The sequence below is a fragment of the Catharus ustulatus genome, chromosome 1 (genome assembly GCF_009819885.2).
Source record: "Catharus ustulatus isolate bCatUst1 chromosome 1, bCatUst1.pri.v2, whole genome shotgun sequence".
Taxonomy (NCBI): Eukaryota; Metazoa; Chordata; class Aves; order Passeriformes; family Turdidae; genus Catharus; species Catharus ustulatus.
The window spans coordinates 74,012,070-74,029,547 of record NC_046221.1 but is presented as its reverse complement, the minus strand read 5'-3'; the positions used below and the strand labels follow the sequence as shown (position 1 = coordinate 74,029,547).

The 17,478-nt window shown below is 37.8% G+C and overlaps 1 protein-coding gene across 3 annotated transcripts in view; it reads left to right on the top strand.

Moving 5' to 3' along the window:
* Positions 1-17,478, top strand: part of RELCH (RAB11 binding and LisH domain, coiled-coil and HEAT repeat containing) — an 81,280-nt gene that overhangs the window by 54,139 nt on the left and 9,663 nt on the right. For 2 of the 3 annotated variants that reach the window (XM_033059221.2, XM_033059213.1), the window contains 13 exons: positions 321-485; positions 1,166-1,313; positions 3,189-3,345; positions 3,893-4,016; positions 4,739-4,787; positions 5,183-5,262; positions 6,046-6,152; positions 6,699-6,798; positions 11,026-11,108; positions 12,061-12,124; positions 13,722-13,860; positions 14,214-14,330; positions 15,219-15,307. In XM_033059221.2, the coding sequence (XP_032915112.1) occupies positions 321-485; positions 1,166-1,313; positions 3,189-3,345; positions 3,893-4,016; positions 4,739-4,787; positions 5,183-5,262; positions 6,046-6,152; positions 6,699-6,798; positions 11,026-11,108; positions 12,061-12,124; positions 13,722-13,860; positions 14,214-14,330; positions 15,219-15,307 (1,422 nt within the window). Of the gene's footprint in view, positions 1-320; positions 486-1,165; positions 1,314-3,188; positions 3,346-3,892; positions 4,017-4,738; positions 4,788-5,182; positions 5,263-6,045; positions 6,153-6,698; positions 6,799-11,025; positions 11,109-11,771; positions 11,855-12,060; positions 12,125-13,721; positions 13,861-14,213; positions 14,331-15,218; positions 15,308-17,478 lie in introns of all 3 variants that reach the window. The other variant, XM_033059227.1, reaches the window with a different exon arrangement.

Genomic DNA, 17,478 nt, shown 5'->3' with positions numbered 1-17,478 from the left:
ATATCACCAGGACATAACAGAAAAATAAGTAACATTAGAATTTCACGTGTAAAACTTACACAGAAACTGCTCTAATAGTTCATAATATGCCTTTAAGAACATATCACTTCACTGCCCACCTGATATTATTAGCCTGTTTGATATCATCACTAACACAGATTCATTTGCTGCAACAAAACCTACCTGTATTTCAGCTTAATGCTGCCCAGTAATGTTTCAGATAAGTGAAAATAAAGAACTTTGAGTTTTTGAAGGCAGAGTGATAAAATGTGTATATCAATCTTTGGGAAATAATTGCCTTCTTGACTGTTTTTATCCAGGGTTTTGAACTGCTGCTTTCAGCTTTAGGAGACCCTTCAGAACGTGTGGTTAGTGCAACACATCAGGTATTTTTACCTGCTTATGCTGCCTGGACAACAGAACTGGGAAATTTGCAGTTCCATCTTATACCTACACTACTTAATAAAATCGAAAAATTGCTCAGGGTATGTACTCAGCTGTTTCTGCATTGGAGAATTTTCTTTGTATTCTATACTGGTACTTTTGAAGAAGGAAAAAAACAAACCAGAAAAAACACCGAAGATCCCCCGAACTAAACATACTCTTTTTTAAACACAGTTTTGTTTTATTGCCTAATAGCATTTGCCCCATGTTTAAATTTTGTAGATTTTAGTGTATGGCAGTTTTTATTAAATAAGCAAGAAAAGTAGATTTGACTGGTTAAGTTAGGTAATTTCCAGTTATGATCCAGTTGCACATTTCATTTGATAGATACCTTAGAAGTTCTGGAAAACTTGGCTACCTCATAAGTATCTAACACGCTGAAAGAAGATGCCTGTTTTCAGAGTACAGGTGACTTTTTCATTCCGTTTAGATGCCTTGGTCTCTGAGGCAAAAGATCCATATTTCCAAAATGTGCTGAAAAATGTTATTTGAAAATATCAGTCTGTTCATCAGTATGAACTGCTCAATGCCAAAGAATCTTTTGAGTAGTGGTGGCTTAAAAGTGACAAAATAGGCTTATGCTTAGGCTCAATTGCTTTATAATTGGTGTGTCTGGAGAGAAGCTGATCACAGATGTGTTGATGGCTTGCCGGGGAATGCGTACCTAAGGAACAGATCATCCAAACTGAAAACTTCCAAGTTAATGTCCTGTTTGTTTCAGGAAGGAGAACATGGCTTGGATGAACATAAGCTCCACATGTATCTGTCTGCCCTGCAGTCTTTGATTCCTTCACTGTTTGCACTGGTGCTACAGAATGCACCTTTTACAAGCAAAGCTAAACTTCAGGGAGAAGTACCACAAATAGAAGGTAATTGATTAATTTCTGATACATGGATTTTTTTTCTTATTGATCAGCCTTCGCAAATTCTAGGTAATGCTTCCTTTTTTCACCCCTTGCTATGCTTGAGATACTTGATTATCACAAAAAAAGTCATCCATTTTTTTCTACTTGTTATAAGAAGCTTTTAGACAGCAAAGCCATTTTTAATTGTACTTCCTAAAGGTTTCTAAAGAACTGATTTCCATTAATAGCCAGTAATAGCTCAGGAAGGCTGGCCTCAGTTTCTGTTAATTCTTACAAATTTATGGAGTGGGAAAAACACAGCATAATGCAGCAGCGTCACCATGTGTTATCTGTCTGTGTAATATCCTAGAAAACCATCCCATCCCTGGCAGTGTTCAAGGCCAGGTTGGGTGGAGCTTTGAGCAGTGGAAGGTATCCCTGCCAATAGTAGTATAGTTGGAACTAAGTGGTCTTTAAGGTGCCTTTCAACCCACCAAACTGTTCTATGACTGAACAGCCTCCTGGTGAAGTTGTCCTCAGATCACCAATCCTAGCCTGTGGAGTATTTTCTACTGTTGCAAATACTTTTTAAAGATGCTATTGGTAACACCTGCCACATGCTGATGATAGTGCTGTGTGAAGACGTGAAAAAAAGTAACAAAGGAGAATTTGGATAGTAGCTAGTGGTACATTACTGTCTGAAATGTTAAACATTCCATGGTAAGGCTCGTTTAACTGACGAGTAATTTGAAGATGAGCACTTTTTCACAGAGTGGTAACTACTTAAATAAGGAATTCTAAAATTTCAGTTTTCCCCCTAGTCTTCTCCAGGCTGAACAAGCACAGCTTTTTTAGCCTTTCTACATAGGAAAGGTGCTCTATTTTTTTTTTCACGTTTTTGTAGCACTCCTTGGGACTTGCTCCCACAGGTCCATGTCTTTCCTGTGCTGGGGACCCCAGAGCTGGATGCAGCACTGCAGGTAGGGTCTCATGAGAGACAGAGCAGAGGGTAGAATGACCTTCCTCATCTTGCTGGCCACACTGTTTTGAATGCAGCCCAGGATTGTGTTGGCATTTGGTCTGTAAGCAAATATTGCTGGGTCATGTCCAGTTTTATCATTCACCAGCACTCCAAGCCTGCTCTCAATCCCTTCATACCACTCAGCCTATATTGGTACTGGGCATTGCCCTGACCCAGGTGCAGCACCTTGCACTTGGCCTTGTTGAGCCTCATGACATTCCCATGGGTCCATTTCTCAAGCTTGTCCAGGTCCCTCGGAGGGCAGCCTATCTCTTAGGTGTGTCACTGCACCAGTAGCTTGGTATCATCTGCAAACTTGCCAAGAGGGCACTCCATCCCTTTGTCTGTGTCATTAGTGAAGATATTGAATGTTACTGGTCCCAGTATGGACCCCTGAGAGGCACAACTTGTCAGTGATTCCATCTGGACATTAGGCATTGATCACTGTCCTCCAGAGGCATCCAGTCAATGCTTCATTCACTGAAAAGCCAATCCATCAGATTCATATTTCTCCAGTTTAGAGAGGATGTTTTGGGAGACTGTCAGAGACCTTACAGCAATCCAATCCAGATAGGTGACATCTGTAACTCTTCCCTGTTCACAGATGTAGTCACTCCATCATAGATGACCACTAGGTTGGTAAGGCAGGGTTTGACCTTGGTCAAGCTGTGCGGGCAATAATAATAACATAATCTCCCGAGAGTTACATAATCTCTTCAGAGATTATTTTAACTCACTGATTTTTAAAAAGCAAATTGATAACCTTGTAGAGAAGGCACCTAATGAGTTTCACAGTTTCTTAACTGTTGTTTCTGACATCACCTCCACAGTATTTTCAACTTCTTTCATTCACGGTTACTTGTTCTCTGCTGTTACAGTCACTAGGTTTCCCCGACCTGTGTCACCTCTTCAGGACGTTGCCATCATCATTGGAAGCCGAGAACAATTGGCAGTGCTGTTGCAACTGTACGACCATCAGCTAGAACATGAGGGCACCACAGGCTGGGAGACTCTGCTATGGGTAGTCAATCAACTGTGAGTTAATTTCTCTTTGATACATTTTAAAATTAGACATTCTAAGTTAATAGTTCTTAGTCATGGTCATGTCTAACAATTCCTGAGTATAAGAATGCTAAGAATGATTGCATTTGAGAATTGCTAAAGAGGAAAACCTTTCATTTATTTTAAGCATTTTAATTTTCATGCTGAATTGCCTTTAATTTTATTCAGAAAATATCAAGTCTAGCAAAACATGTAGGTACCTATTTGCTCTGTAAACCTGTTTCTTTTGTTTTTGTATCAGTATAGTTAATTCTCTTGTGAAGTAAAGATTCTGTGTTCTGATTATCTCATGATAGCAACAGATATTTGAAAATATGGGTCGGATTTTTCTGGCTCTTAAACCCTTCTTTGCTTTCTTCATGTGTCAGTAATTGTACAGAACATGTAGCTTATTGTATTAGAGCCAATAGTGCTCTGTATATGCATGTATTTATAAATACAAGCAGTAAATGTATACAAATGTAAATGGACAAAAGTAAAAAAAAACAGTAGTGTTTAATATCCTTTTGTTTCCTTTTAGGCTACCACAGCTTATAGAAATAGTTGGCAAGATCAATGTAGCATCAACTGCCTGTGTCCATGAGTTCTCTAGATTTTTCTGGAGACTTTGTAGGACATTTGGGAAAATTTTTACAAACACTAAGGTAAGATATTACTTTAAATGCTCTACATCAAGAGTACCTTGATAACATGTATTCTCTATGTTTACAGTATGTTAGAACACCCATACTTTGTGAACATTTATATTTTCATGTCACACTGATGCTTTTCTATAAGTACATTTAAAGCTTCTATTTTTAGAGCTCTGTTTGTGTCCTTTTCTGATTTTGGTTATTTTGAAATGGCCTTCTCATCTTGCCCAACCAGGGACATTTTTCTAAAATTTTTAAACCATATTCTTTATATTTCCTTTGTGAATGACAGAGAGAGTAGAGGAGATTGTCCTAATTCTGGTTATTTAACAATTTTCTTTCTTCAGAGCAGTGTACTGTTCACTCTTTTGCAGTGTATATAAGTACTTCAGCTTTACTTGATTAAAAAATTTAAAGTTATTGCCTTCCTAGCCTGCAATATTTTCTGTAGGTGGTATCTAAACTTTTTTAAATCAAAGAATTATATAATTTTTCTCAATAAAATAACTTCCGAATATAATTTTTTAATACTTCAAGGGAAGTTGTCAAACATGAGCAGATTAGCTAAAGATAAAATTCTGTATAGCAGTACTTGCTACCTCCAGAGAGGGGATTGTTGTTGCTTTGGGGGATTATTTTTTTCTTGGCATTGTTTTGCAATTCTTTTTATTTTTCTAAGTTAATTGATGCTGATAACAGGTTTTCTTACATGGGATTCATCATCCTTTGCATAGGTAAAACCACAATTCCAGGAAATCTTAAGACTGTCTGAGGAAAACATAGGTAAGTAGCTTTTTGCTAAAATAAACTGGTCTTAACTGCAACAGGAAAAAAATTTTCAATCTCTTGTTCAAATGACATTTTCAGACTGCAGTTATCAAATTTGTTATCTTTGTGAAATGCTGAAAAATCTAGTCTTAATCTGAATGGAACACTGAAATTGTAGACCGTGTGTAAGATAAAAAAAAAAAACTCAGTTCCAAATACCCTTTTGTGTATTATTTAAGCATGTTTGTGTATATACGCAAATATATGACTATAAATTCTTCATGTATATATAAAAAGGTGTTTAAATCTATAATATTTATATATTAGACTTACATGTGTGTATTTATGATATATATGTTCTCTACTCTTATGGTTGTGTAAAACCTCAATTCTTCATTGTGTTTCATTAGATTCCACAGCAGGTAATGGAGTGCTAACAAAAGCCACAGTTCCCATCTATGCAACAGGCGTCCTTACATGTTATATTCAGGTAGGTTTGGGTTTCTGTTTCTTTGATAAGTGTATAATAGTGTGTGAAACTTATTTTTTAAAAAATACCTAACCATCACCGTGTTCATTGAAAGCTTGCTGTTCTTGTGTGTTGAGGATAGGTACATGAATGGGCAGCTGTAAATACAATTACAAGCAAAGTTTTCTAATCAGGTGGTGATGCACATTTAGATTGTGTGTTACCACATCCCTCTATCAAAACTCTATTAATGTTATTCCTGAAACAGGTTCTTGGCCATTTAATTCTGATCTTTGCAAATATCATGGTGCAAAATTTACTGAAACAGGTAAATTGCCATTTGAAGCCTAGTTGGAGTGCTAAAATTCTAATGTTACCTAGCACTAAAACAAACACATTATAAATATTACCTAATCCTCTTGCAATGAGTAGTCAAATTCTAGTATATACATATTTTAGAGGAAAAAACATTCTTCATAATCTCACAGATTTTTAGTGGATTATGATTTACAAACTTTCAGGAGTCTTAAATGTGCTTAAGTACTGTTCTTGAAAGTTTCTTTAATAAAAGAATTTATGCATGAGTGTGTGCTTAGTTGATGAAACACAATCTCTTCGTGTGTTTGCTTTGAAAGGCTCTTGTTCTTTAACCACATTTTTGAAGTCCCTAAGAAAATTGCTAAATGCTTAATCTCGTTTGTTCTTTTCCATAGTTTGTCTCCTCTGCAGCTGTAGGTTGCCATCACAATCTTAGCAGTCCTTCCTGCACATTCATCACTGTACTCCCGTCTTCCCTTCTTTCAGGAAGAAGACCGCAAGCTGTTAGTTGGATTCCTAGAAGATGTAATGACCATGCTTTCACTGTCCCATGCTCCTCTTGATAGCCTGAAAGCTTCCTTTGTGGAACTAGGGTAAAGAATATACCTGTGGGTTAACTACTTCTAAAATACAGTAGAAGCTTTTATTAAAAGCTACTAATCTATCTGTAATTTTAAATAACTGTGATGCTTTGGATGAATAAAGGATATACTTGCTTTTTTCCCCTGGTGTAAATGCAATTTCTAGATTAAAAATGTAGCAGTAAAATAAAATAATCTGAAGTGTAGAAGAGAAACACCAAAATCCAAACAATATTTTCCACAAAACCCATTGAGAATACAGTGGAAATTAATTTTGTTTAACATACTATTGTCATTTGTTCTAGGTATGCATTTGCATTCAATATAGTAATTCATTGAAAACTATGCTCTTAAAGTTGATCTTGGGGTTAATTAACTTCAAAATGTTGCATGTGTTTCAGAATGAGATAAGTATTTTGTGTTCTTCATAAGGGATAAATGCTGGAGTTTTAGATTTGTTTAACAAGGAATTCTTAAGACTGCATTTTTTAGGTAAAGAACATATCCAGGGCTTGAGAGAATTTTTGTTTGATCAGTTGCCCGACTGTTTTCTTCTAGTGCAAACCCAGCATATCATGAGCTACTGTTAACTGTTTTGTGGTATGGAGTTGTCCATACTTCTGCTCTTGTTCGATGTACAGCTGCTAGAATGTTTGAGGTAAGTGTTATCCAAACTGTTTTTCACTTTTTAAAAACTAGAGTTAATTTTTTAAAACAGGGATCAATCAAACAATGTTGCTGCATTCTTAATGATTACAAACAACTTAAATAAGCTGTGTACTGTGGGATGGAGCAGGAGGTTGTTGTTCAGTTGTTTCTGTATCTGTTCTCTGTTCAACAGCACATCTTTCTATAGGTCATAAGCATCTCTGAATTCTAACTTCTGCTTTTGCTATTCAACACATCATCAGTAGTCTAACATACAGCTTACCATTTTCAGTAGGTCTTGTGTATTCTTATACAATGCACCTGCATTGTAATTCAAACTAGTTTTCTTTGTACCAGATATGGTGGTGAAGACACACATGTAACCAATTTTGTATTTTTTGTGAAAATTAAAAGAATTTTAAAAGAATTTAAAGTTACTTTACTTGCCTCATAATGACAGTTTGCTTTTATTTTCACATCATGCCTTAGTTTCATCAAATGTTTATTTTAAAAGGCGTATGCAAAAACTCAGGGACATACTGCATTGGCTGAACAAAGAGAGAACTTTTTATCCTTGGCCTGTTAGAAACATATTTCTAATCACCATTACTTCTTCCTTCTCTTTTTTTGTGCATTTCTTCCATATTTGTCTTGTTTGGATAGCTTTAGAGGGGACCTCTAGCTGAACCTGACATCTTGTATCCATTTGCAAAAGCAAATCTGAAGTTTGCCTCCGAAAAAAAGAGCACTTAACATATCAATCAGCTTTCTTTAGTGACACTCTGCAAGTCAGAGCAGAGATAGCAGTAAACAACCACAACAAGCTCCATCCTGAGACTTCAGTTGAAAATATCCAACAATGTCCTTTTTTTCTGGGTTTGTTTTTGTTGTTGGTTTTCTGTGTTTTTCTTGTTGTTGTTGTGATTGTTTGTTTGTTTTGGGAGTGTTTTTTTTCCCCCTCCTTTTAAAAAGGAAATGGCAATTTTTGGACACCCTTAAAGTCTATTTGCATATTTTCCCTCTCAAAAAAGCATTTTTTTAATATCCTATTCATAATAATAAGCTTTTTTCCCCCTAATAAACATTAGCCAAACATGTGGAAGACCTCAGGTACAACAGGTTGTTGTCCTGGTTGCAACTTCTTTTCAAATTCAGCTGCATGTTGATTATTTCTAGGCAGTCTATGCATGCTATTTCCTATCTTGATTCTTAGCATATTTCAATTTTTATCAAAGCTTAGGCAGCTTTCTTTTGAGTGGTTTTCTTCTTGAATATGGTAGCATACTTCTATTATATTTATACATGGTACTATGTAAACTTTGGAAGCCGCCTCTGCAAAGAGGTAGTAATAGCTGATTTCACTACTGGAAGATTCCATCACTCAAGGAATTTCTGTACCCTCAGAGGCTGCTGCATGGCAAAGCCCAGTGATTAGATAATAGGATGAAGAGTATATGACCTGCAGGACACCTATATGAGCACAGAGGCTGCAGACCCAGCTGCTTTACCAAACCTTTACAGTCTGTTAAGGATTGGAAGGACACAGAAGTGATGTGAGGCCTTTCCACTCTTTCACTTCTTTGGGGCAGGGAGCTTTGTGCTACCATTTTTAAGCTGTAGTGTATATATAAGTAATGATTTAGAGGAATAAAGAAAAAAAACCAAAAAAACAGTTTACATTGTCTGTTTCACTGTAACTTTACATGCTGCTGCATGGCTTTGCCCATCCAGCTGTTCCTGTTGCTTCTGTATTAATGTTTTTAGTCAGCAGCTTTCCATTTGAATGTTGATGCAAACAGATTTGATTGCTCTGATTTGAGCGTGAAGCACATAGTTGAGTTATACATAAGCTTTTTTGGTCTGTTTGGGTTCAGGGCTAGGGACACATCTTCAGAATGACACTTGTATTATAAAGCATGTTTTATTTTCTGTATGATGGAATGCATCTGTTCACCATGCTTTACCATACTTAGAAATGTGGCAGACCAGACAGGAATGAAGCTGAGATCACTCTAAATTATTTACTAATTATACAAATCCCAAGTGTTTGGGTTTTTTTTTTTTTCAAAGCACTGTATAACTGCTAGGCTTTTCTCTAAATGAAGGTTGGTAAAAAAAAAAAACCTCAAGTCCCTGTTTGTCCAGGATTGAAAATTTTAAGAATTCTCTATTTTAATAAATGTGAAAATTAGTAAAGCTATATATGAGAGTAAAACCATTATAAGCAAACTGTGAGCTATGTCCTTAACAGCTGTTTGAAGAGTAGCCCACGAACTCAACAGATTGGCACTTGGAGTTGCTGCCAATGTAAATAATTGTGAAATGTATTAATGTTCAAATGTTGTAGTTGAACTGACATCCCAATACTTTCTGAATAATAAGTATAGGATGTTACAACTTTGCCCCTCCAGGTGCTTTGCTTTGCAGCAGTAGTGTCTTATGTTCTTACACAGCTTCTCCCTGTTTTTCCTTCTCCAGTAGTTGTCTGTGAGGCCACACTCTGTTCCATGACTGTGTGCACTCATGCATGCACACACAAATGTTGATTAATAGGAACAACTGCTTTATATAGAAGCTTCTGAAAAGTTATTTCTGATCTTTCACAGCTTACAGTAATTTCATGACTATAAGGTGCACCAGATTGTAAGGCACACTTCGGGTGTCGACAAATTTTCGAACTTTTGCCCATATATAAGGCGCACCGGACTATAAGGCGTGCTTTTTTTTTTGCAGCGAGGATCTGCGCTGGCTCCCCCCACATAGTTGCTGACCAAGGCCCTGCCTCCACCCGGTGGCTGTGGTCCTGCCAGCTCCTCCCGCGGCTCGCAGTTCTGGGTTGGCAAATTTCCAAACTTTGTCCATATATAAGGCACACCAGACTATAAGGCGCACTTCCAGGTTCGGGCCAAAATTGTAGTCAAAAGGGTGTGCCTTGTGGTCGTGAAATTACTGTACTTTGGTTTAAATTTGGAGTTGGTAAAGCAAGAATGCTCTAACAAATACCAAAACGTAAAATCTTCCCCAGTTAGAGGATGTAAATACTGCCTTGTTTTGGTGCTGATATACTGACAAGTACTTCTTTTCCCAGGGGAGTAGCTTAGAATTTAATTTGTATTCATTATGCAGTGTGAGTAATCAGAATATAGCTAAATATTTAAAAGACATTTCATATTTCTCATATAAACTTACTGATAAGATTTTTATATTTATTTCCTAAAACCAGCAAATACATGCAAACTTCCTTACCTGAGACACAAAATGGAAATATTAAATCTTCCTCTGTTTATTAATGAAGACAAAACCCACCGTTTTGTTGAATATGAAAAAAATTTGCAACTTGGTTTGAAAATTAGTAGGTTTTCATATGAAGAAAGCATGTAAAGGGCATTTGCAACATGTGCAGCAAATGCTTGTGCATAACTACATAGGTAATGTAGAAAATCACCTAGGAACATCTGCATTCAAGCAACTTTGTTGTGTTCATGGATAGTGAATTTTACTGTGATTTCAAACTTCTAATGTTTGGGATGCACTGCAACAAATATCTCTTCCTTAGTTTGCAAAAAGACTTGAGGAAATACTTTCATGGATAGTTCAAGGATTCTCCATTTTCTACCTGCACAGACCAGCATGCATACTGCTTGAATGGTTGTTAAATATCAAGGAGTCCTGAATGACTTTCAGGAAAACATTTTGGCATCTGGGAAGGTGCTTTTTGTCTCATTGTGAAATTTGGGAGAGGTATCACTTGGTATGGGGAAATCTACACACATTTGGCCTAGTCAGGACTTCTATGTTGCATGTGGCAGCCACCTACTATGATAAATATTGTTGTGTTGAGTTAGGAACAGCATTTACATGAAATTGTCCAATTCAAATTGACATCGCTTTAGCACTTAATTATATCTAACCTTATTTATAATTAAAATAGTATCTGAAATAAAACATGCAGTTACTTGCTAAAGGTTTGAGTTCAAGTTTTAAAATATCTGAAAATAAAGAAAACATTGTATTGTTGAATTTGTCATGTTTGTGCTGATTGCCAGACCACTTTAGCTTTCTTCACGCCTTTGCATTTATGAAGCTCTAGTATAGCAGTATTTGCTTAGCTTCTAATTTTGGTTTGCTTTTTGTGTTTTTTCTTTCTCTCTCTTGGTTGTGCCGTTCTTCTTCCCATGATACTGTGCTCGCTCTTTCCGTGCATCACCTGTGATACCCCCCTGCTCCGACCATTCAGCTGTTGGTGAAGGGGGTACATGAAACTCTGGTAGCTCAGAGAGTTGTTCCTGCTCTCATTACTCTCTCCAGTGACCCTGAAATGTAAGTTCCCTGACTGTCTTATATACTAGCATCCCTCTTAACACTTAGAAAGAAGTAACCATCAGTTATGTCTCTAAATCTAGTTGAACAAAAATTGAATTACTTTTAAAGGAAAGTAACCTGTAAATCATTTATTTCTAAATGAAAAAGTTTACTGCAATACCTAGAATTAAACTGTATTAAAATGCTGAATAAACTTTAAATAGAAAAGTTAAATCCATGTAATTTAATTTTTGTTTTCTATATTTAATCAAGTTCTCAGTTTTCAAATTTGCTTACATCATTTCTAGCAGAAAGCTAGATACTGCTATTCTGTGATGCTATCAGCTTTGCTACTGCAAAATTAAGTATCATCTGCATTAATGAAATGCCAAGGAGTTTTGGCTGCATCTTATTTCTGATAGACAGCCGTGCCACTTCATTTCCTGGACATTCTGATGTGATATTTCTTTCAAGCTAGGGAGGGATGCTTTGCTAATCTCACTAACAACTTGTTACTAACAGATGCTCCAGCATGAATAGAGTCTTAGTGGCTTTAATGTCTTGTGTGGGTGACTAAACCAAGAACAACCCCAAGAGTCTGCCTGCCCATCCTCAGTCACAGCTAACCCAGTTCTTCAAGTTTACCAAAGCGTTTTTTATTGCATGTTGACTGGTTTACAGCTGACTCTTCGAGGCATGAGTGAAGCATTAGTTGACAAGCGGGTTGCTCCGGCCCTTGTTACCTTGTCCAGTGATCCTGAATTGTGAGTTTCAGACTGAGACCTTGAGTCAATCCTGGTCTGCTTTTTCCTGGTCTGCCTTTTTTTTTTTTTTTTTTACTTTTTTTTTTGTTCCTTTCATCGTTGCTACAAACTAATGTAACTTAAAAGTACTAATTATGTAATTTTTATTTAAATCATTTTGTTCTTGGTGTTGAATACATCTTAAAGACCCTATTCTTCCATTGTAGTTCAGTAAGGATTGCTACAATCCCTGCTTTTGGGACCATCATGGAAACCGTTACACAGAGAGAGGTAAGGCAGCTATTGTCACTTGTGGTTTTGTAGCATAAGAAGTGGATGATTTTTTTAATAAATCCAGAATAAAAGGAAGGGCAACTCCAACTCAAATTCATTCTTTCTTTGTCATAGTCTCTTCCAAAGTGCTTGTGCTTTCCGGTTTTGCAATGGCTTTTTTTTTTTTCTTTCTTATTTTTTTTTTTTAAACAAACCAACCCTTATAACTAGTAAAAACATTTCCTTCTAAATCTCAACCAAACATAAACAAATAGAGACAGATAAGTAGAGGGGGAGGCCTGTGCTTGAAGATGGGAAATCCCATGCTCAAAATGTTTCTTAAAACCTTCTCCAGTACAGTTGTGAAATCTAACTCCATTGTTTCCAGCTGAAATAGTTCTATTTTAAAATGGTGACCAAAACCATCTGCATATTGTACACTATTGTACAATTGTATATTGCACTATTTTACATGCTCTAGGGTATCCTGCTTGGCTCCCAAATACTTTAAAAGAGCACAAGACTCATATTGTTCCAATCTTATCTGCTGGTTTAGCCCTTGGTGTCCAAGATGGCTCTGAAAGACAAGACATTAGCAAAGTATTCCTTGAAGATAATGTAGAGATGCAATTCCTCCTTTTTTTTTATTAAATAGTGATACTATGGTAGTAGTTGAGAATTCTGGAGACAGTCAGAATTCTGCTGTAAGCAGTACAAAACTGGATTTTGTTTCATATAACAACTGTGCAATCGAATTTCTTCTGTAAGTCCTTGCAGCTTTTTGCAGAGTTTGCATTCTTCCCGTAATTTCAACATATTCTAAAAGAATGTGTTTGAGGAAATGTGAGTAATGTGAGTCAAGTCAGTGATGACTCACACGTACTTGGAAGATGGAAAAGTTAGAATTTTGTAGCTTGGAATGCATGCCTATAATCAGTCGGGAAGAGTACTGTTTTGTTACCGCACAGAAATTACTGTATCCATTGCACTAATTATAATGAGCCTTTGAGTACAGAGGTGATAGCACCTTCCAAAATCTATCATAAAATGTTATTTTTTCGACTTTGAATCCAAATTAAATACCGATCTCATCTTATTTTCAGTTTTCTAGCCTTTAGTTGAAGAAATCTTTTTTATTCCATTGATTTTTGTGGTGGTGACTTTTGCATCTCTGTCCTCTTAAAAAATTTCATTTAATTGAGATACCTTACAAAATTAATTGAGATTGAGATACTTTACAAAAAATGCCATTAATTGGTTTCTAATTAAACAGGAAAACTCTGTAGTTATTAATACTAAGAGGGAAATTTTAATAGCAGGTAAAAAAGAGAGTATCAGACTCCAGGGAACCTCAGGAGGAAAGATCAGATATATGGGAGCACTTGTCTGTTGTTAAAAGATGTATCAGGTTAAAACTCTGGTAACAGTCTTTAACACATAGAGGTGCATTGAAGAGTTAGAAACATCCTGTTAGAAAAAAATCTGTAAATTAGAAGAAAGTCCACAATTTGTCATCTGAAATACAGAAGATTGTAAACATACTCTGAACTGATCATAGCAATTTCTAGCATCTTCATTCTTTTGTGTTCTTTCTATTTCTCTGGGAATATTTAAGCTTCTGGAGAGAGTAAAAATGCAGCTGGCATCTTTCTTGGAGGACCCTCAGTATCAAGACCAACATTCTTTACATACAGAAATCATAAAAACTTTTGGAAGAGTTGGACCCAATGCTGAGCCCAGATTTAGAGATGAATGTAAGTTGCATCCATGGGAAGATGCAGTCTTCCTCTCTCTGTCCAAAACCTAATAGGTATGCTGGTTACATTGATGGGGTTTTTCTTTCTTTTCTGTGAACTGTTATTATTTCAAAGGTACTCCAAGATACTTTTTTATTTTAGGTGGTGCTACCACAAATTTTTATTTCAAGTTTGAGTCAATCCATTCAATTTGCAAGGGCAAGCCCATCAAAAGCAATTCTTTGCAGTTCTTATTCCATGCTGATGTGTGAAGTTTCAGGTGCCTGCAGTTGCCACATAGCACCTGTTGAATGCTAAATAAGTCTGTGAAAGGCAGTTTCGAATACTTATTCCTGTATTTGCTTTTCCAGTTGTTATTCCACACTTGCACAAGTTAGCCTTGGTCAACAACCAGCAGTCTGTTGATTCGAAGAGACTGGATATTGCTACCCACCTGTTTGAGTCCTACAGTGCTCTTTCCTGTTGTTGTATCCTTTTTTCAGGGGAAGTTTAGCTGTTATTTCTCTGGTGGTGAGATAAGTTTAATATTAGAGAAATATAAAGTTTGTCTTTGAATCTGTGATGTAAAACATGGTCTGTTCAGCATAAGAGACAGGTTTTCAGAGATGGTGAATATCGTGGATTAGCTGGACAGCAGGGGCCCACCAAGCCACTTTCATTCCCCTTCTCAGCAGGATGGATGAGGATGGGGGACAAAATTGGGTGGAGGAAAAACTCAAAATCAAGGCAATTTAATAAAGCATGAGCTATGCATGGAAGCAAAGCAAAACAGAAAATTTATTCGCTACTTTCCATTAGTAAGCAATGTCCAGCTATTTCCCAGGAGCAGGGCTTCAGCACATGCAGCAGTTGCTCCAGAAAACAAGTGTCACAATATCAAATGGTCTCTTGCCCTGCCACCACCACTTTCTCTTAGGTTTTATATCTGAACAGGCATCATATGGTATGGAACATCCCGCCTGGTCAGTTTGGGTCAGCTGCCCTGGCTGTGTGCCCTCCCCCAGCCTACTGATGGGGGAGAATGTTGAGAGACAGCACTGATACTGTGCCAGCACTGCTCAGCAGTAGCCCAAGCACTGCTGTGTTGCCAACACCTTTCTAGTACCAATGCAAAGCACAGCACTCTTGATCTTAACCAATAAATCAAGAAAAAAAATCTTAAAAGAATTGTACTGAGGAATTAAATACATGACGTTAAATATGTTTAAGCTCTTTCTCCCTTTTTATTAGTCATGAAGTGTCAAATGCTATTCCATTTTCTTAATTTTGCTACTGTCCTTGTGTTCCATAAAACAAAAAAAGAGAGTATCATTTCAAAAAGTAATCCTTACAATCCTTAACAACCTGGGTTTTAGTTATTTCAGAGGATTTAATGGTCAATCACTTTCTACCAGGACTGAAGTGTTTACGAATCGACATGGAACATCTCTCTCCAGAGCATGAGGTGAGCAGCTATGTTTACTGAGCGTGGGTGACAGAAGTTGAAATGTAAGGGCATTTAAAACCCTAAGTTAAGGAGGGCTCTCATAAGTGGTATCGAAACGTGGCATTGAGGAGGTTTTTTGATAAAGAATAGGTCATGTGTTTTAAAAAACAGTAAAATCTTGTAAAATGTATTTCTAAGCTGAGGACCTCTGCAGACACATACTCAACTGTCAGAAATGCATGTACAAACACAGATCTTCCTAGACTGAAGGAAAAGGAAATGTTTTTACCATCTTTATGTTAATCAAACCAAGGACGCACTAAAATCTACGGCTACAATATATCCAAGGAAATATAGATAAATATTGGTGGAGTGAAACTATTAGGCATTAGGGAAGTAGAGTCCTAAAATACCTGGGGTATGCTTCATATCTGGAGTATTGTGCCCAGCTCTGGGCTCCCCAGTACAGAAGCATGGACTTAATTGAGAGTCCAGTGAAGGGCTGGAGGAGAAAATGAGAGAGCTGGGACTGTTCAGCCTGGAGAAGAGAAGGCTTGGGTGAATTTTATCAGTGCCTGCAGAGAGAGTCCAAAGAGGACAGAGCCAGGTTCTTCTCAGTGGTGCTCAGTAACAGGACCAGAGACCATGGGCAGAGCTGGGTTTGTTTTGTTGATTTTTTTATTTTTTATTGTGAGAATGACTGAGCAGTGGCCCACATTGTCCAAAGAGGTTATGCAGTCTAAATGCTTGGATACTCAGAAGCCATCCGGACATGTTTTTCCTTGGCATTTGGCTTCAGGTGGTCCTGCTTAAGCACAGGGTTGAACCACATAATCCACCAGGGGTCCCTTCCAACCTCAACTACAGTAAATTCACAAATACAAGCCGCACAGAGTATAAGCCACATATCCGGTGTGTTGGCAACATTGATGTCTTTGTCAATAAATAAGCCGCACCCGGAATATTAGCCGCACTTTAGTTCGCCGCGAACTTTCACAAAGTCGTCATTTAGTAACACAATCGCGGGATCGCCGGGGCTTACTGGCTTACTGCCGACCTCGGAAACATTGTTTCCAAGTGAAAAAAGACACACCCTTTATTTACAAGCCGAAAAAGACAGGAACAATAGTGTGGTCATTTTGCGAGCATTCCCAATGGATCCGCGTTGCCTTTAAACAGCCGCTCGGGCAGGCAGCTGAGCTCCGAGCGGAGCCACATCTCCATGCTGGCACAGGAGCGGCCGCTCTAGCCCTCGCAGCCCCGCGGGGCAAGCGGCCACTCTACCCCTCTCAGCCCCGTGGGGCGAGTGGCCGTTCTACCCCTCTCCCTGCGGGCTGAGCGGCTCCCCCAGCCCTCTCCCTGCGAGCCGATCGCCCGCTTCATCCCCTCTCCCTGCGGGGCGAGAGGCTCCCCCAGCCCTCTCCCTGTGAGCCCAGCCAGCCCCGCAGCCGCACAAGACTGAAAACACTTTAAAAAGTACAGAGAAATATCACACACTTTTATCGAACTGCCGAGGTAACTCGCCGACGTAACTCACCCCGATAACAACCCCCGCCCCTCAGTATCGCCACCGTCCACAGGCAGGCAATAAGCTGTTCTCTGATTGGTTCATTGTCGGCACAACGGGAAACCATGGATTTCAAACTGTTTCGGCTCGGGACTGGACTGGTATGATACTAGGTAAGGGCAGATATCACATTTTTGTTCATAAATTAGCCGCACCCAAATATTAGCCGCACTTCCGGGTTTCCACCAAAATTTTTGTCTAATTACTGCGGCTTGTATTCGTGAAATTACTGTACTCTGATTCTGTGAATTGGAAAGACCAGATTAAAAGAAGCAGATAGGACAAAATGGGAGTGAACAAGATCTCTAGTAGGAGGAGCTTACAGAAAGCAACAAAAAAACCCCAAAAACATTAGCAGGAGAAACTTGAAAGTCTTGGCCATATGCACTTTTTTGGTAAGTACTTCAAGAGGATGAATACTAACAGAGATTGAAACAAGGAGATGTTAAGTGAGTAGTAGTAATAAGAGATGTAATTTTGTTACATGTTGGAGAAAATCTTAACAGGATGAGTATTTCAAGGGATGGAGGAAAATATTTAATCAGAATGTACAGAAGAGTACTGTTGTAGTCTTTGAAAGTTCATGCTGCACTTTAATTAATTACTTTCTGGGAAAAAATAA